Source organism: Leptosomus discolor, unplaced genomic scaffold (assembly GCF_034619465.1).
Source record: "Leptosomus discolor isolate bLepDis1 unplaced genomic scaffold, bLepDis1.hap2 HAP2_SCAFFOLD_45, whole genome shotgun sequence".
NCBI lineage: Eukaryota > Metazoa > Chordata > Aves > Leptosomiformes > Leptosomidae > Leptosomus > Leptosomus discolor.
Window position 1 is genome coordinate 174,790 of NW_028237842.1, and position 18,599 is coordinate 193,388.

General features: G+C 56.3%; 1 protein-coding gene and 1 long non-coding RNA gene across 2 annotated transcripts; one reads left to right on the forward strand and one right to left on the reverse strand.

Annotated features, from left to right (window-relative positions):
• The first annotated feature begins 1,635 nt into the window (after positions 1-1,635).
• LOC147412633 (acrosin-like) lies at positions 1,636-3,750 on the forward strand. Its single transcript, XM_086481119.1, has 4 exons — positions 1,636-1,814; positions 2,153-2,418; positions 2,706-2,851; positions 3,337-3,750. The coding sequence occupies exons 1-4, from the start codon at positions 1,636-1,638 to the stop codon at positions 3,682-3,684; spliced, it is 939 nt and encodes a 312-aa protein (XP_086337245.1). The 3' UTR covers positions 3,685-3,750.
• A 2,448-nt stretch (positions 3,751-6,198) lies between these two features.
• On the reverse strand, positions 6,199-8,191 carry LOC147412634 (uncharacterized). The gene is made up of 2 exons (XR_015184176.1): positions 7,547-8,191; positions 6,199-6,970 (listed from the first exon to the last, which is right to left on the reverse strand). It is a non-coding gene; the product is annotated as an uncharacterized LOC147412634 (long non-coding RNA).
• Between the last annotated feature and the right edge of the window lie 10,408 nt (positions 8,192-18,599).

The window sequence follows — 18,599 nt, forward strand, 5'->3', positions numbered from 1 at the left end:
ATCTTCTCCTCAAAACCATGTTTTCACTGACTGATTTGTTCTTGCCCATCTCTTAGTCTAACCAAGCAAGACGCTCTGGTGGTACTTTCCGGGGCAGGATGTTTCCCTTTCACCAGTCTGGCGGTTTTCTTCTTGTTCAAAGGAACAGTCACTAGTAAGGTGTGCATTGCTGATAGACCACATGGTCCGGCGGATGAAGCAGACCCTGAATCTTGGGAAAAAAAACAGGACTGGGGTCTGGAAAAACAGGACCAAGCTTTGAGAAAGGAACTCTTGCTGACAGTCCCCTTGGTCCATCAGACAAAACAAGAGGCCCTGAATCTTGGGAAAAACAAGGCTGAAAGAACTCAAGGTTTGGAAATCCTGTGAGAATTTTGTGAAAAACGAGGCCGAAAACCAAAGCCAAACACCAGGGCCAGACTGGGGAAAGAAAAGGGAAGAAAACCTCCATCACTAAAGAGAGAAAAAGAAGGAAAAATGCTTTCTTCGCTTGCCGTACGTGAGCTGCGCGGGGCGGCCCCGTCTGCAGGCGCCCCCTCTGGAGGCCGGGCGGGCCAGAGCTGCCCACGCTGCCGTGCGCTCCGGCTGCAGCAGCGGCCCTTGGGGAGAGCCAAAGCTTTCCGAGGGGGCTGCTCTGCGCCGGGTTTGGTCAAAAGCTCTCTGGCCATCAGCCGCCGGAGGCATCCAGGTCTGCGGGACTCGTCCCCGTCGCACATGGCTGCTTGCCGGCCACGGCTGAGACCGGGTTGGCTCTTCCACCCCCAAACAGGCGCATACTGCCTGCAGCGGTGATCTTCCCCGGTGTTCGTGTTTTGGGCAGGACCTGGAGGCAAACGGCTGTGGAGAGCAGGGTGGCAGTGAACTTCCCAAAGAGGCCGTCATGCCACGCTTGTTCTTTTCCTGCTGGCTGTGAGCAGGCAGCGCTCGGAGGCAGGCGCCGCTGCCTGCCACGGGGCCTGCGCGCCCTCGTTCAGCAGGGGTCAGTCAGGGGAGTCTGATCCCGGCTTCTGCCTCCCCTCCTGCTTGGAAACCCCCCATGTTGCTGACACCCCCACCTCCAACCCCTCCGAGAGACCACCGTGCCCCACACCCAGAAACGGCGGCTCTGTGACATCAGCCCCAGGGCCAAGGACACCTCAGGCAGCGTGACTGCTGCGGGCAGTACGTCGGCGGCTGCGCTGGAGGCAACAAGACCTCGTTCTTGCAGCTGACACGTGCCGCCGGCAGCGATGAAATTGCTCGCCGTCCTCGTCCTGCTGGCCGTGTGCCGGCCTGCGCACGGCATGTGGGCCAGCTGTGGGTAAGTGGGCCGAGGCTCTGGGAGGGAGCTCGGGCAGCCCTTCCTGGGCTTCACTGGAGGGGGCCCGCCTGTGCCCCGTGGCCACCCCACAGCTTCCCGAACCCCCTGTGGGAGCCTCAGCTCCTTTCCAGCACCCAGGCCGCTGGCACAACCCATCTACGGGGCTGAAGCGGACAGAGGGCTGGAGGCACAGCCACGGGGTTCCCTGGCCCTGCCGTCCATGCAGCCCCTCGGGGGGAGGGAAGACGGCTGACCTTCAGCCTCAACAGCAGCACAGCCGTCCAGCAGCACACTCATGAGTTTCTTCTTACAGCGGGACCTGCGGGCTCCGGCCCATGGCGGCTCACTATGGCATGTCACGTGTCGTGGGTGGTACGGGTGCCCAGCCAGGGGCCTGGCCTTGGATCGTCAGCATCCAGAACCCCTGGAAAACGGGCACGGGCCACGTGTGCGGAGGGTCCCTCATCAGCCCGCAGTGGGTCCTCACAGCAGCCCACTGCTTCGTCGGGGCCAGGTAAGGAGGACCAGGGAAGGGGGCTATCCCCACAGCACCAGCAGGCGCCCTGTCCGCAGCACCATGAGCTCCTGCCATCCCGGTGCCTTGCAGTGCGCTCGGTGCCGGGGCACTGGCGAGCCCAACTGAGAGACTGCTCCGCAGAAGGCTGGGCTCGTGCCACCGCTTCCTAGCAGCCTCCAGTTCCATGTTCCTGGTGCCCAAGGTGTGCTGGGGCACTGGCACCCTCCGCAGCGCTGCTTTCCTCCCTGCCTTGGGAAGCAGAAGGCAGGGAACTGGGGGGCTGCTGCAGCACGGGGCTCCGCTCCCTCTGAGCCCTCTCTCCACCTGCCTTCCAGGAATGTGACCATGTGGCGCGTGGTGATCGGGGCCACCCACTTGGCTCAGCCAGGCCCTGAGACCCAAGTGCGCAACATTCAGCGGCTGGTGGTTCACGAACACTACCGTAACGGCACGGAGAGGAATGACATCGCCTTGCTGGAACTGGACCAGCCTGTCCAGTGCGGCTACTACGTACAGCTCGCCTGCGTGCCGGACACCTCGCTGAGAGTGTCAGGGCTGACGAACTGCTATGTCAGCGGTTGGGGTGCCACCATGGCAAGATGTGAGTTCCCAAACAGTGCTCGTGTCCCGAGGGCAAGCTCGGCACGCTGGGGAGGGCGGGCTGGGCTTATGGCAGCAACAGCGGCAAAAGCCAGAGTCGGGCTGTGGGGACGTACGGCCACGAAGAGAGGCGCCCGAGCCGTTAGCCAAGGCGAGACGGAAGGGCAAGCCCGGCACAAGGCCTCTGCAGGGGCAAAGGCAAGCCCTAGGGAAGGGCTTCAGCCAGACAGGGGAGGAGAACTGGGAACAGAAGGGCTGCTGCCGGATAACTCCTTTCTGTGCTCACAGCTGGAGGATCGACCGCTGTCCTGCAGGAAGCCCAGGTCCGCCTCATCGATGTCAAGCTCTGCAACAGCAGCCAGTGGTACAGAGGGGCCATCCACCCCCACAACGTGTGTGCCGGCTATCCGCGGGGCGGCATCGACACCTGCCAGGTAGGAGCGTGCTCCACGCCAGCCCCCAGCAGCACAGGCAGCCCGGTCGCCAGCGCCCAAACGTCCCCCGGCGCGGGCTGCGCCCGGCAAGTCGCCCTCCCGCCGCTGGGTCCCCACCGCTGTCGGGGCTCGCCTCCCTTCCCCGTCTGCAGGCCCTTGCCCAGCGCCCGCCTTGTCCCAGAGCCCCGGCACTCTGCCCAGAAAGGCCACCCAGTGCTCTTGCCCCAGCCCAGAGCTCCGGATCCCAGTCCTGGCACGATCCCACCTCCACGATCCACTGGGGCAGAGAGGAGAGAGCGCCCGACCTTGCAGGCCCACCAGCCCCTCCTGGACAAGGCCCTGCAGGCTCCAGCACCTGAGCAGAGCCTTTCTGGGCAGTGGGTACGGCTCTGGCAGGTGCCGGGAGAGAGAAGGAGCCCGCCACAGTGCTCCCGGGGCCACCCAACAACACCGGAACCCTCTCTCTCTCCTCCGCTCCGCTGCAGGGTGACAGCGGTGGTCCTCTTGTCTGCCAAGACAACCACGCTGACTACTTCTGGCTCGTGGGGGTGACCAGCTGGGGGAAAGGCTGCGCCAGAGCCAAGCGGCCCGGAGTCTACACCTCCACGCAGCACTTCTACGATTGGATCCTGGCACAGATGGGACTGCGCCCAGCAGGAACGGCTGCTCCAACGCCACAGCCAGTCTTCACCTCAACCCCCGTGCAGAGGCCAAGGCCAATCCCAACCCAGTCGGGCAGGTTTAGGCCCTGTCAGTTTCCACGGCAGAAGCTGCTGGAATTCTTTAACCTGCTGCAGGAGCTCCTGCAGGTCCTAAGGGGGATCAAGGCTTGAGCAGCAGGAGGAACAGGAGCCAGTGCAGCCTGCAGGGTAGCACCACCCTTTCCTCCTGGGGCAATGCCTGCTGAGATGCAAAGGCAGCCTCAGTGCCAGAGGCCTGCTCTGTCCTGCCCATGCTCCTCTCTGGGCACGCACTTGCTGCGCTCGACTTAGTTCTTGAAATAAAGTCACCAGTTGTCACAGCTGACCACGCTTCAGTCCAGTTCAGTCTCCTGTGCAAGGCAAGGACTTCCACGGCAGGCCCCTGTGGCAGGAGGCTGCGGGCAGACAAGTCGGGCCCAAAGGGGAAGCGTCACACCAAAGGGCTGAAACTGTGCCTGGACAGAGGGGAGGGTGCTGGGAGCCCCCATGGGGTGGAGAAGACGGGCCCCCGAGGCTCACAAGAGGACAGGAGACAACGACGTGCCACGCAGACAGCCGTGGGGGCACGCGTTAAGGCACGCAAGCCCATGCTTAGGGCCTGGCTGGGGTGGTTTGACCCTGCTTAGGTGGCAGGTGCCCACCGAAGCCGCTCTATCGCTCTCCCCGTCCTCAACATTTAAAACATGCCATCACATTAGCTATTGCGGTACGAACGGCCGCCTGAATCGGGGCTAGATGCTCTTCCTTTGCGACATGCTTAATCATGTCTGCGATACTTGACCCCACTGGCAGTGATCGTAAGATTTCTTTGGTTGCCGAATTACACTGCTGACGTAAACGATCTGCAACAACCGGGCCTTTCGCTTCCGCAGGCAGGGTCGAGGAATCGACCGCTGCCTGGAGGCGATCCACAAATTGTGTAAAACTCTCACTCTCATTTTGCTTTATCATGGACCATGGCGATGGCTTGACAATAACTCTAGAGGCCGTGCGATTGGCTTCTCTGGCCGCACGAGTAGTTGTCAGAACTTCGTGGGCCCGCAGGCCCTGGGCCTGCGCCTGGGGGGTAATCATTGTTGGGTCTGTACCTATCAGCCGCTGCAGGCTGGAGCCATGGAGCGGGTGATCCGCCCCGGTTACTTGGGCTAGTTTCCTCGCACAGTTGTCCTCCCATTCTTGTTTAAAAACGATCAGCCCTGCCCCATCAAAGATCAATCTACAAGTTTGTTTTATGTCGAACGGGAGCGTATCGTCTCCCCCGAAAACGCCATCTATGAGGGTGGAGACCATGGCAGAATTAAGCCCTTTATCCGCCATTGCCTTAACAATCGCTTGTATATCCTTAGGGTTTACTGGCGAGTGGACCCTCTGCCCCCCGTCCGGCACCCGGACCGGGAACGCTAGCGTTCCTAATTTTCCTCCAATTAGTAAGAAGAATTTTTTCCCTTCGCGATCACTCTTTACTTTGGATGGGGATGTTTTGGCATTCAACTGCAGCTACTCTCATTTCTTCTTCCTCTGAGTTTGAATCAGTTACGAGCCGCTCGTCCCAGCTAGTGTCTGACCCGGAGTCGGAGCTCGACTGACTGGTTACTTCCGGTTTGCAGTGCCTTTTTGTCAGGCTTCGGCCCCGCCCACTTCCCTTGCGGGCGGGCCGTTCCCTCCCTCTAGGCTCGCCCCTCCCTCTGCTCGGCGGGGTGTTTGCCCTATAAGGGCATTCTTTCCAGCGACCGCCCTGATTGGCTTTCTGCCCGTCACTCACGCCCCCCTCCTCTTTCCAGTCGCCCCCAGCCCCCTCTTCCCCTGTCGTTCTCCTCCCCCTCCCTATTGTGTGCGCTTGTTAGTGCTAGCGCTTCTTCCCCGTTCCCGCCATGGGCATCTTCACCTCGTCCTCCCCGCTTTGCTCGGCGCCATCTTGGGGCGCGTAGGGCGGTGCTTTAGCCCAGACTTCATTAGACCCCGATCTCTCCGTGGCGCCTCTGGCCTCTTCGGCTAGTCTACCCCAGAAGGATTTAGCTCGTTCTTGTCCCTCAGTAAGCGGGTCGGGGTTTGGGGATTGAGGGGACGTGTCGCCCTCTTGCAGATTTTTAGGCTTAGCAGAACAGTCATCGTCTGGGGGGTGCAAAGTCTGTGTGGCTGCTCCAACTCCCAATTTTGGGGTGGCCCACAAACAGTTCTTTGCTGCCCTCCAGGTCTCCTGCTCTTGTATGGCCTTCTGCAGGGCTTTTACAACTTTCCCCCACGACTTAAGATTTTTCCCTCGACCCGAAGACATCGTCTCCTCAGCTAACGCTTTAGTACATTTATCCCACACTTCAGGGTGGAGAATATCCACCGGCTGGTCAATGACCCCAATTTGCAAAAGCCTCGCAACCACGAGGGTAAAATCTTTAGGTTTACAATCAACACCCCACTGCTTATGTAATTGTGATACGACCTTCACAAGGGCTTCCATCCTCCTTGTTGGTCCGGGAGCGTCCTCCCCGCCGGGCTGGTCCTGCCGCTCTGGCCGCCGTTCACCCGATTCCAGGCGAGTGTTCCTGGGTTTCGGCACCACTTGTTGCCTTTGATGGCGTGGCGACCTGGCTCAGGAACGGCACGGCGGCCTTCCCCGGGCCGCTCGGGCCATTAGCTCGCTGACACCAATGTGGTCGACGGCAAATGGCGTTTATTGCTGGGTGATGCGGCGCTATATAGCTTAGGTTTATGACCTCATTTCCATCTGCTTACATTATAAACCAGGCACTATTGGCTATCGGGAGGGGGGGCCCTATGTTTCCGTACAGCGCGATATCTTCCGGCCGCCAGACCCTAACTATCTACAGTTGTTCGTGCCAGCACTCAAACGTCACGCCGTCATCCCAGCAGGGTCTTTGTGAAGCCAGAGCGGTGTGCAGCAGGGCGGTGGATATAGATTCACAAGCTCTTACGGGACCCAGGAGAAAGTTTCGCCTGCAGTTGGGTCTGAAGGAGGGAATGGCACACTGCTAGAGCTTGGATCGCAGTGTTTCTGCAGCGGGAAGGAGGGGAAAAGCGGTGGAACATCTATCAGAACTCAAGGGTGCTTTCTGAAATACAGCTACAAGCACTATTTATTTCATCTCCTTTCATCCCCAGAGGAGAAAGACAAACTTTACCTCTGCTTATCGTTGCTTTAATTGTTAAGAAACTCGAAGGCTGGCTGTGATCTCCCACATGTCAGTGAGAAAACATGATGAAAAATAGGAAGAAAAAGGGAAGGGAATAATGTTGGCTGAGCAGCTGACTCGGCTACCGTGCAGAACTTACCAGCACATCTGCCTTATCCCATCATTATTATTGTGGTGGCTTGCCATGCCATCTAGCAGGGACTCGGGGAACTGCCAGTCCCGGGGAAGAGGTGACAAGGCAACACAAAAGCAATACAAGGCAAAACGTTCTGGAATAGATATTTACCAAGAATAAACATGAACATTTTCATTTTTCAGAGAAAACCGTTTCGGAATGAAGAGCATCTTCTACAAAGAATACCCTTTGCCTTTAATTGTGTAATTCAGACCGAGCCCTTTCACAGGTTCACCACACATGGTGTACGACAATATTTTTCTTCTACTTTCAAATGTCTCACGTTTGCTCATTTTTTTCTAATATTAAGAAAGAAAATCTGCAGCTGGCTTTCCATACATCATCAGGCATTACTATTTCACCTTCTTTGTACTCCTTTTCTTAATCCCTTCTCCGATTTTTTGTCTGATGCTTCTTTGGGTTGAACGCCCCATGCTTCCAGACCAGCACCGAGACTGCACTCCCAGTGGTTTGTGAACATCACCAGTGACCACACCAACTACACCACCACCTCTCTAATGTAGTTGTACTTTACTCCTTACTGGCACGTAAAAGAGGCTTGTTAGGCTTTTCCTTTTTTGACGGGCTAACGTGCCATTTTTTAAGTTAAAGTCATTTCCCATCCAAGAAATTACTCATCCCCACCAGACAGACCAAACCAAAACAGCACCTTAAGGCAAACTTCATCACTTCATCTTCCTCCTTGAAGACTGTATTTTATACTGCGTGGACAAAATCATACTTCTGGTCTCTTTCTAAGCATCGCCTGAAGCAGGAAAGTTGAATGACAAATATTTTATTTGTTTTTAGTATAAAGCTACAGCCGTTCTATCACTTGGCCACACAGGCAAAGCCTTTCCCAACCTGGACATATACCAGTAGTATGTTTGCCCCAAGGAACTCGTAAAAGGACACGAGGATGCCCCTACTGCTGCCCCTCTGCCTCTCGCTGGGAGCCCAAGTCTCGGGCATTCTATAGCCATCGATAACTTTGACATTTCCCTCTCCCTCTTCCTCAATTTCTACTCTGTCTATCTGCCCTCTCTAGCATGAATGCCTTACACTCCACACCCTTCTCCCACAGGCCTTCTCTCCTCACTTTAGTTGTTGTCTTTGGCTTTCTCTCTTGCAGCACGCAGCAGATCCTCCCAACATGTGGTTACGATCCCTCTGCAAACAGAAGCGCTTTGGCTGCATCCTCCCCATTGCAGCTCTCAGGATCACCACCACAGATAGCTCAGGGAAAAAACGGGGACAAGCCACGACCTGCTGTTGACTCCACCCCTGTGCTTCCTCCAGACCCCTCATCCAGCAGAATGGCCTGAGAGGAAAACAAGGACACAGGCCCTGGCTAAAAGACCCAGCACACGACTCCAGCCTCCCCCAGCCCTGCTCTTGGCCATGGACCTATTTCTTCTCGTCCCCCTGTCAACAGAGGGGCGTCAGTCCCTAAAGTGTGCCTCAAGGGTGACGTCTTGCTGCCTGGCGGAGCCCCTCTCTGCAGGCACATCGCTTGCCTATCGTCTGCCCCCAGGCACGGGACGAGGAGGGGGCTGGGGCCCACGGCCCATGAGGGGAGGTGGAGGGCGGTCCCTGGGCCCAAGGGGCAGCCTTTCCCTGGGGCATGTTGGAGCGAGCCCCAGGAAAGGGGCCCTCAGCCCTCACCACCACCCTCCTCCTTCTCCTGTCTTTGGGCACCTTTCAGGCCATGGGCCCCCCATGCCTAAGCCCACCATAATTGGCCACACCCATCAGCCAGCGTCACAACTGACATCACCATGGCCACACTTGACGTCACAATGGCCACCTCACTGCCTTCTGTTCCGGGCCCTATAAAGACAGGGGCCCCTGCAGCTGGCCCACACTTCGCTGCCAGCCCTCAGACGCCAAGCATGCTTGGAAGGAAGGGGAGCTGGAGCGGCGAGGCGGATGGCTGCCCACCTTGCCATGGGACGCCACAGAGCGGCTTCCCGCAACCCCAGAGGAAGAAGCAGAGGCAGCGGAGGAGGAACAACAACAACAAAATCACCCCTCCTGCCGTCAGCGCCAGCGACATCGATTCCCTGGTTGAGGCCATGCAGCGCCTGTCCATAGGCCCACCAGGGAACGGCGTGGAGCCCAGACAGGCCTCCCTGCCAGGGAGCAGCCGGAGCGGCGAGGCGGGTGGCTGCCCACCTTCACGTGGGACAGCACAGAGACGGTTCCCGCAATGGCCAGAGAGGAAGACACCTCTCAGGAGCCTGAAGAAGGACAATCGGCAGAGGAGGAGGAGGAGAAGGAGGAACACCACCACCTCTCATGCCACGAGAGCCGTCGCCCGTGCTCACACAAGCATCATCGTCCAGTGCACCGCAGTGGGCACACAGGGGAACAGCGTGGGGCCCCGGCATGTCTATCTGCTGAAGGCATGGTACGAGGCCCAGGTATGGCAGCCCACCAAAGGACGACGCTGGAGCCATGGAGGTAGATCCACCTCCAGAAGAACCATGGCAGTGGGTGCACCTGCCACAGCCATCACCTGGCAGTACCCCAGCCACCCGGGCTCCTTTGCATGACATGCTGCCAACAGCGTCGCAGGAGCGCCCGGACGGCTCCCCACCAGCGGCCCAGCCTCTGCCCCTTCACCACGGGACGACAAACAACGACAAAAGAATAAAAGTGCTTTCAGCCTCTCTTATTTGGCACTTTGGTGACTGCATCTACACTCCTGTCACCCGTCCTCGTCTCTGTCATCAAGTAAGGGGCTCTTTTGGGAAACTTGACGTTTCCATGACCACCTTCGTGCTTTGGCGGTGCCTTACATCCTGGGGCTTTTAGGCTGTTACATCACCAATTTGATACTAGGTGGGTTTTTTTTAACGGACTAAAAGTATCCTAATGAAGGCACTGAACACTACGAATTGCTTGTTTCCAAATTATCAGTCTCACTTCAGCGTCAGGTAAAATTATGGGGGTCATTCTGGGAGTTACTGAAAAACACTTGAGAGACAAGGCACTCGTTGGCCATAGCCAAAATGGGTTCACAAGGGCAAAGCCCTGTTTAACTGAACACAAACGCTAGGCACTTCCACAGGCTCACCTGCCACCTCTCCCACCAATAAACAGTACTTTTGTTAATTGTCAAGGGTTGCGTGGGCCCTTCTTTCCCATCCCCCATCACCGCCCCTTGTGAAGAGGTGCCATCTCTTCTGCACCGAGCCCCAAAGGCAGAGCGGAGCGGCCCTGGCTCCCATCAAGCTGCTCCCTTCCCCACGTGGCAAGGGACACCCACAACCTTGCCGAAGGTGGCCTGATTACTAAACCAAAACACTCATCCTGTCTGAGGAACAGTGATATTCCACAAAAGAGCTGTACCAAGGTCCTGACATGGCCATGTTCCTGCAGCTCTGATTTGGGAGATCCCCTTGGTTTTGCATCGCCTGCTAGGTTTTCCTAGGGCTCTCAATCCCAGGGAGTTTCCTCAGGCAAAGTCCCGACCCCAGGGGAGAGTCCCCGACTGCAGCCCTGCTGCTCCCAGGAGGACCGGCTCCAGTCGGCCTCCGGTGAGGCCGCATGTGTACCCGAGTGATACAAAAAGTGAAGGGAAAAAAGGACTCAAAAGCAGCGTGGCCTTTTCCGTCACTCCGATTTACAGCAGAGCGAGCAGCTTGTATTTTAACACCTCTGAAGGAATCCCTAACAAGGGCTGCTTCAGAACACTGCTTCAGGGCTCCCGAGACTCGGGCAGATCGGATTAAACGCTCAGAGCTGCCAACACAGAATAGGGAAATGAAGAGGCTATTCTAGAAAGTCCTGTTTGTGTAAGGGCAAAAAAATCCAGCTCTTTCATGATTATCACAACTGTGAGGTTCACTTTAGAAAAAGATGGGAATGAAGGAAAATAACCTGCCTAGGTTGAGGTATCACAGAACCACAGAATGCCAGGGGTTGGAAGGGACCTCAAAAGATCACCTAGTCCAACCCCCCTGCCAGAGCAGGACCACCTAGAGCAGGTCACACAGGAACATGTCCAGGCGGGTTTGAATGTCTCCAGGGAAGGAGACCCCACAACCTCTCTGGGCAGCCTGTTCCAGTGCTCCGCCACCCTCACAGTGAAAAAGTTCCACCTTATGTTAATGTGGAACCTTTTAATATGGAAGCTATAGCATGATCAGTTCATGAATGACCAGGGATTACTCTGTCCAGAGAGGGCAGGAAAGATCCCAGGAGCAGGGTGAATTTTACTGCAGAGGAAACAGCATCAACACCCTGGCAGCGTGAAGGCTACAGGAGACTACTGAGAAGATTGCAGGCCCCAGTTCTCTGTGGGACCATTATCCTGCAAGGGGCTTTGCTGTGGCAAGGCGACGGCAAACCAAACACGGCCACTTCAGCACTCGAACTACAGCGTCACCATCCCAAGGGGCTCAAGTCCGCAAGACTCAGACAGACTCAGCTGAGAAAAGAGTGAGTCCAAATGAAATGGATCTCCAGCAGGCAGAGCTCCATGGCCTGAGCACAGCACTATGCTGTAAGCTCGACTGACTGAACCTCTATTTTTCTACACAAATGCTAGTGATCTCCATGAAGAGAAAGCTGGTTTAGGCAGTTCTCCTCCAGAGCCCTTACACTGGTAAAGCCAAACAAAGAGGAGGGCCCTTCTGCAGACAGCCACAGCAAGCGGAGAGGAAAACACTTGTTAAACCCATCTGGAAACCCATTCCAGCAGAAAACAGAATCCTTACTGGACTGCTGGCAAAACTCCCCACATCTCCAGGCTGGGGGACATCAGCAACATGTCCGCACCTCTGACGTGTGGGGTCCACAACAAAGATGGTTTCCGTTCTGTGGAACCCTCTCAGCTTAACCCATTGGCAGGAGCTGGCTCATCCTGGGACTCGGTACCCCTCAGGCACGCGACCTGCAGTCCAGAAGTGCCCCTGAACAGCCCTCGATGGCCTGCATTAACACACCAGCACGTGCTTGAGACGGCAACACTGCCAAGTCATCTCTGATTTGCAGCACATACAGAGGACCCAATTGCGCAAATTGAGCCTCGCTTCTGCTGAAACTTCCCTTACAGACACCTCCTTTTCTGTGTTCACAGACTGTAGCAAAGACCTGTTCTAGTGCAAAGGCTCAAACCCGGCCTACGATGAAGAAGCCATTTAGACAAGCCCAGTTTTCTTTCCTCACTGCTCTCTTGCTTCCCAGAAATCAATCAGGATCAGAAGCTCTGTATGAAGACTGCATAACAAAGCCAACTGCAGGTGCCTTTACCTGGTACTATTTTTGTCAGGCACCGTTCTAGGAAGAAACCAGCTTTTCCTACGTGCTTTGCTACAGCCTCGTTACCTTTGAAGATGGCGCTTCTTACCTCTGCTACCCCAATGCAGCCTCACAGCCCAGCCAAATCACACTGCAGGGAGGAAACCTTCACCGTACAGAGATGGGCACGCTACAGGAACACGTTACTCTCAAAGAACAGGCTCTTCCAACCCCTCTTCCTTTTGCTTGCCAAAGTTCAGAGTGTGCTAGAAAACAACAGCAGCAAAGCAGCGTTCCCTCTCACATCTGCCAGAGCCCATTATAACAGCCATTCAACATTAAGTCTAACTCCAGGCTGAAGCCCAGAATAAGAAATACATCTTAAAAACTGCCGGGAACAGGAAGGGCTTAAGTGGCAAGAGCAGAGAACATTGATGGAAGCCCCATCACGCAAGTACCTGATCACAGACTAACTGCACCGTTGCCTGAGTAAGCAACGTTCTCCACTGACGTGCAGCCACCGGCATCCGGAAAATGGCTCCGGGTCTCTTTTTTATTAGCGCTGAGCACACGGGTTGGAATTGGAGCTGAGGAAGAAACACACAGGCAGTCGGTCTGGTTTCATTTAAGTGCATTAAGACAAGTCCAGGTCACATTTATGAGGAATCACAGCAGGTCCCACCCGTCCCTGCAGACCCCAACACCGCTCCTCTGCAGCCTCCCTAGGAGCAATAACCATCACACAAGAAACCTTCCTTAAAAATAAGGCCCACAGCCTGCTCTTTCAACGAGGTGCACAGAGCACAAGCTTGGGAACAACCTCTGCTTTAACTACGCCTACCTCTGCCATCTGCTTAAGGAGATCAGCTCCTAAATGATCCCTAGCCCTAAAGACACGGATCTCCCCTAGGACAATGCTAGGTAAATACCAGAGCACGGGGATACCTGGTCAGGCCAGTTAAGCTGATGGGGTGAAGGGCTAGAAAGAGAAAAATAAGATGAGGGAAAAGCCTGAGGAGCCAAGAGAGAAAGAAAGGTGCAGGGAAAAGCCCAGAGAGACAGAGAAATCAAGAAAAATAGGGACAGGGAGTCTTGCAGAGAGATGAAGGAAGAAAAAGTAGGGTCGGGGAGCAGCACAGAGGGATAGGGAAGAGGGTGGGAAGAAGGAAGACGGGACAGAGAAAGACGGGGACAGGGAATAGGACTTACAGACAGAGCGAAAAAGAGGACAGTGAACAGGACAGAGAAAATAAGGACTAAGAAATAAAGAGAGGCAGGAAGAGGGAGCAGGGCAGAGAAAGAAAAATAAGGGCAGGGAGAAGGAGAGAGATGGAGAAATAATCTGGGGTAGGCACCAGAACAGAGAGCGAGTGAAAAAGCAATAGGGTCAGGGAGCAGGACAGAGGGACAAAGCAAGAAACAATGGGACAGGGAGCAAGACAAAGTGACAGACAAGAAAAACAACAGAGAGAAAGACAAGGGAGTTTGAGCCTCACCGAGGGATGGAGAAAGAACAAGAGGGATCAGGAGCCCTGTGGAGAGATGAGGAAGAAAAAAAAAAAAAGAAAGGGGGTCAGGGAGCAGCAGAGAGGGGCAGCATGAGTAAGAGATGGACAGGAAGAAGGACAGGGACAGTGGGATACAGAATGAAAAAAACCCACCCAGAGACAGTGAGCAGGACAGAGGGAGAGAGAGAGAAAGAGAAGGAAGGTCAAAGAAAGTGTAGCCCCCGATGAGCAGCAACAGTAACAACAGTAACAACAGACAAGGAGAAGGCTGAGGTTCTCAGCAACTTTTCTGCCACAGTTTTCACTGGCAACCCCTCTCCTCACAGCTCTCAAGCTAATGGCCCACAAGACAGCCACCAGGGAGACCAAGTCCCTCCCACAGTAAGTGAAGACAAGGTTCGTGACCGTCTGAGGAACCTGAACATACACAAGTCCACGGGACCTGACGAGATGCATCCCAGAACCCTGAGGGAATTGGCTGATGCAGTTGCCAAGCCACTCTCCGTGATATTTGAAAAGTCACGGCAGTCAGGTGAAGTCCCTGGTGACTGGAGAAAGGGAAACATGACGCCCATTTTGACAAAGGGTAGAAAGGAGGACCCTGGGAACTACCGACCTGTCAGCCTCCCCTCTGTGCCCGGGAAGATCATGGAACAGATCCTCCGAGAAGCTATGCTGAGGCCCATGGAGGACAGGGAGGTGATTCAAGACAGCCAGCGTGGCTTCGCCAGGGGCAAGTCCTGCCTGACCAACCCAGTGGCTTTCTACAACGGAGTGACTGCATCAGTGGGCAAGGGAAGAGCTACGGGTGTCGTCTGTCTGGACTTGTGCGAGGCCTTTGACACAGTCCCCCCCAACATCCTTCACCCTACGTTGGGCAGATACAGATTCGATGGGTGGACGGTTCAGTGGATAAGGAATTGGCTGGATGGACGCATCCAGAGAGTAGTGGCCAATGGCTCAATGTCCAGATGGAAAACGGTGACAAGTGGTGTCCCTCAGGGGTCCGTACCGGGACCAGTGTTGTTTAAGGTCTTCATCAATGATATTGACAGTGGCACTGAGTGCACCCTCAGCAAGTTTGCAGATGACACCGAGCCGGGTGGTGCAGTCGATATGCCAGAGGGACGGGAGGCCATCCAGAGGGGCCTGGACAGGCTGGAGAGGTGGGCCCAGGCGAACCTCAGGAGGTTCAACAAGGCCAAGGGCAGGGTCCTGCACCTGGGCCGAGGCAACTGCTGCTATCAACACAGGCTGGGAGAAGACAGGCCAGAGAGCAGCCCTGTGGAACAGGACTTGGGGTGCTGGTGGATGAGAAGCTGGACGTGAGCCACCAGGGCGCAACTGCAGCCCAGAGGGCCAATCGCACCCCAGGCTGCATCAAAAGCAGTGTGGCCAGCAGATCGAGAGAGGGGATTCTGCCCCTCTGCTCTGCCCTGGGGAGACCTCACCTGCAGGGCTGCGTCCAGCTCGGGAGCCCCCAGCACAAGAAGGACGTGGACCTGTCGGAGCGTGTCCAGAGGAGGGCCACGAAAATGATCAGGGGGCTGGAGCACCTCTCCTATGAAGACAGGCTGAGAGAGTTGGGGTTGTTCAGCCTGGGGAAGACAAGGCTCTGGGAGGACCTTATACCTGCAAGGGGCCTAGAAGGCGGCAGGAGAAGAACAATTCACAAGCGTTTGTCGCGATAGGACAAGGGTAATGGTTTTGAGCTAGAAAAGGGTAGATTTAGGTTGGACATTAGGAAAAAGTTCTTTAATATGAGGGTGGTGGATCACTGGGACAGGTTGCCCAGAGAGGGAGTGGAAGCCCCATCCCTGGAGACATCCAAGGTCAGGCTTGACGGGGCTCTGAGCAACCTGACCTCGTTCGAGATGTCCCTGCTTGTTGTAGGGGGGTTGGACTAGATGGCCTTTAGAGGTCCCTTCCAGCCCAACACATTCTATGATTCTGTGAAGGGGAGAGAGAAAGAGGAGGACAGGGGTAGGATTGGGACTTACAGGCAGAGAGAGAAAAAGCAGCTCAGGCAAGAAGCCAGAGAGATTGTGAACAAGGAGGGATGCAGATTGGGACAAAGAGGCAGCAACCGAAAAAACAGCCGTGCGCTGCAGGACAGAGACACAGGAAGGAAAAAAGCCGGGCAGGGAGCAGGACAGATGGAGAGCAAGAAAAACCAAAGGGGCAGGTAGAATAGCAGAACAAGAGAGGGGCTTGGAAACCAGAGAGGGATGAACAGGGAGCAGGGTACAAGAATAGACAGAAGAAGAAAGGTACAGGGAAGAAAAACAGTGACGCCAGTGATGGAAGGTGGGAAGGCACAGGCACAGGGAGGGACCTGCACGCAGAAGAAGGGTGACACAGCCCCAAGGGCCCAGGACTCACTGCAGCTCCCGCTCTTGGTGCTGCTGGGAGGATTTTACTGTTCAGACACTTCTGTCTCTGCCTCTCTCAGCTCTTACAATACGAAGCTTCCTAGATACACAGCCTCACATGCGCACACACACACACACACACTCCACGGCTGTACCGTGCTTTGGCTACGCACACAGACCCCGCGGTGCATGTTGGTGACCAGCTCTGCTGAGGACTACTCACAGGGACCCTTCCTCACGCCGAGAGGCCCGCTGTCTCTTGTCTGCAGCTGGGGGCAGCTTGCAGCCGGATCCCCTTCGTGTCCTTCTCCGGCTGCTTTTCCTTTTGCCCATCTCCTCAGCTTCAGCCTGAGCTGGATGCAGCTGACGACATCCCCAGGGCAGGAACAGACAACCGAGCCCCTGGCACGGCCTCTGGCAGAGGGAAAGAACCCTGACTGTCACAGCCGGCCCCAGGCCGGAGCCCCTCCTGCTGCAGCAGCTCCTGCAGACCCCGCTCCTTCCCCGCACGGCTGCTGAAGGCCCCTGGGTTAACAGAGCCCTGGGCCTGCCCGAGGCCCCGCTCGCCGCTGCCAGGACAGGCCGTGGGGCAGCCTGGGGCTGCGGGACTGGCCTCAGGGGAGGGGCTGGGGACAGGGCAGCTGCAGGGGGGGAGCGGGGCTGGGGCGGCTCAGGGGGGCTCTGGGAGTCGGGGTGCCCAGTGCCTGTGATGGGGGGTCTGTCTCCCTTCTCCTTCCCCTTCCCAGCTCTCAGGTCACCCCTGGGCATGCCCCAGCCGGCCCGATTCCGACTCCGGCTTGGAGCTCCCACCCACCACCCCCGGGCAGCCAGCGGGCAGGAGACACCCCCTCGCCCACCCAAGGGCCTCGCTCATCTCAGGGGCAGCCCCAGCACTCACCTCAGCTGGGCCACGGCTGGAGCAGAGCCTGCACCTCCCGGCACCAACATGGACGCCCGGCAGCCCCTGCCCCAGAACTACAGCTCCCGGCATGCTCCGGGAACCAACATGGCCACCGGCAGCTCCTGCCCCAGACCTGCAACTCCCAATATGCTCCGGGAACAAACATGGCCGCCCGGCAGCCCCTACCCTAGGACTACAGCTCCCAGCATGCCCCGGCGCCCCTTGCCTGCTGCCTGCCCCTGCGCAGGCCGAGAGCAGGGCGGGAAACAGCCCCCAGAGCCTGAGGGCCAGCGGGAGGGGAGGTGTGGGGCAGGGCGGCAGAGAGGGACCGAGCAGCGATGGCCTCCGGGCTGGGGGAGCAGGGGGAGCACGAGGGGCCGGGGCAGGCAGGGAGGAGGCTAGAAAAGATGGAGACGAGGAGGCAGAGTGAGGAAGAGGAAGAGAAGCGGCACAACAGGCTTCAGGGCAGAAAGGGAACAGCTGGAAACCAGGGAGCCAGAGCCTGAGAGAAAGGGAGAAAGACCAAAAATACCGGCTGTGGGCACTGCTGCCATTGCTTGAGCCCTGCCCAGGAGCTGCACGGCCAGGAGCCTCAAAATAGGGGCGGCCTGTGAAAGCCCTTGCCCCGGGCCCGCTCCTGCACCCCGATGGTGGTGGTGAATGTCGCCTGGCAGGGTGGCCAGGGCCCGGGGGAGAAAACCCGTTGGGGGGCGGAATTGCCCAGCTGGTTTTCTGTTTGCTGGTTGCTGTCGCTGTTTTTAGAAATAGCATTAAAGCTCTGAATACAACCTGCAAGGAGAAAGGAACCAGGCGTACCGGGCTGGGAACATTTAAAGCCCAAACCCTCATCGGGAGGGTCCAAACCCGGTTAGGGCCCCAAGCCTTGTTTTTAGATGCCAAAGCCTCATTTCTGTGGTTCAAAGCCTCTTTTTTAGGGTCCAAAGCTTCACTGTTAGGGTCCAGACCTTCACTTCTAGGGCTCATCGCTGCATTTTAGGCTCCACTGACTCACTTGTAGGGTTTTAATCGCTCTTTTAGGGTAGAAAGCCTCATCTTTACATTCCAAACCTGTACCTTTAGAGTCCAACCCCTACTCTCTAGGGTCCAAAGTCTCAGTTTCCAAAACTGATGACAGAGCCCAGATTCCCTTTTTCAGGGCCCAAAGCCTCAGCTGTAGGATCCAAGCCCTTGGTTTATGGGCCAAATGCTCCTTTGAAGGTCCAGCCCCTCCTCTTGAGTACCCACAGCCTCATTTTTAGGGTCCAAACACTGTTTTTTACGACTTGAAGCCTTGCTTCTAGGGATCAAAGCCTCATTTTAGGGTCCAGATCCTCTTTTTGGACACCAAAACCTCATTTTTATGACCCAAAGTCTCTGTTTCAGGTTGCAGACTCTCCTTTTTAGAGGCCAAACTGCATTTTTAGTTTCCAAAGCCTCGTTTTCGAGCTCCAAAGCAGCATTTTTAGGATCCTGCCAGTCCTTCTGAAGGGCCAAGTCGTATCTTTAAGTGTCCAAACTCTCATTTTTGTGGTCCAAACCTACGGTTTAGGGCCCAAAGCCACCTTTTTAGGTCCCAAAGCCTCATTTCTAGGATACAAACCCTCCTTTCTAAGTTCCAAAGCCCCCTTTTAAGGTCCAAAAACTTGTTTCTAGGGCCCAGAGCATCATTTTTAAGGCCCAAAGTCTGATTCTGAA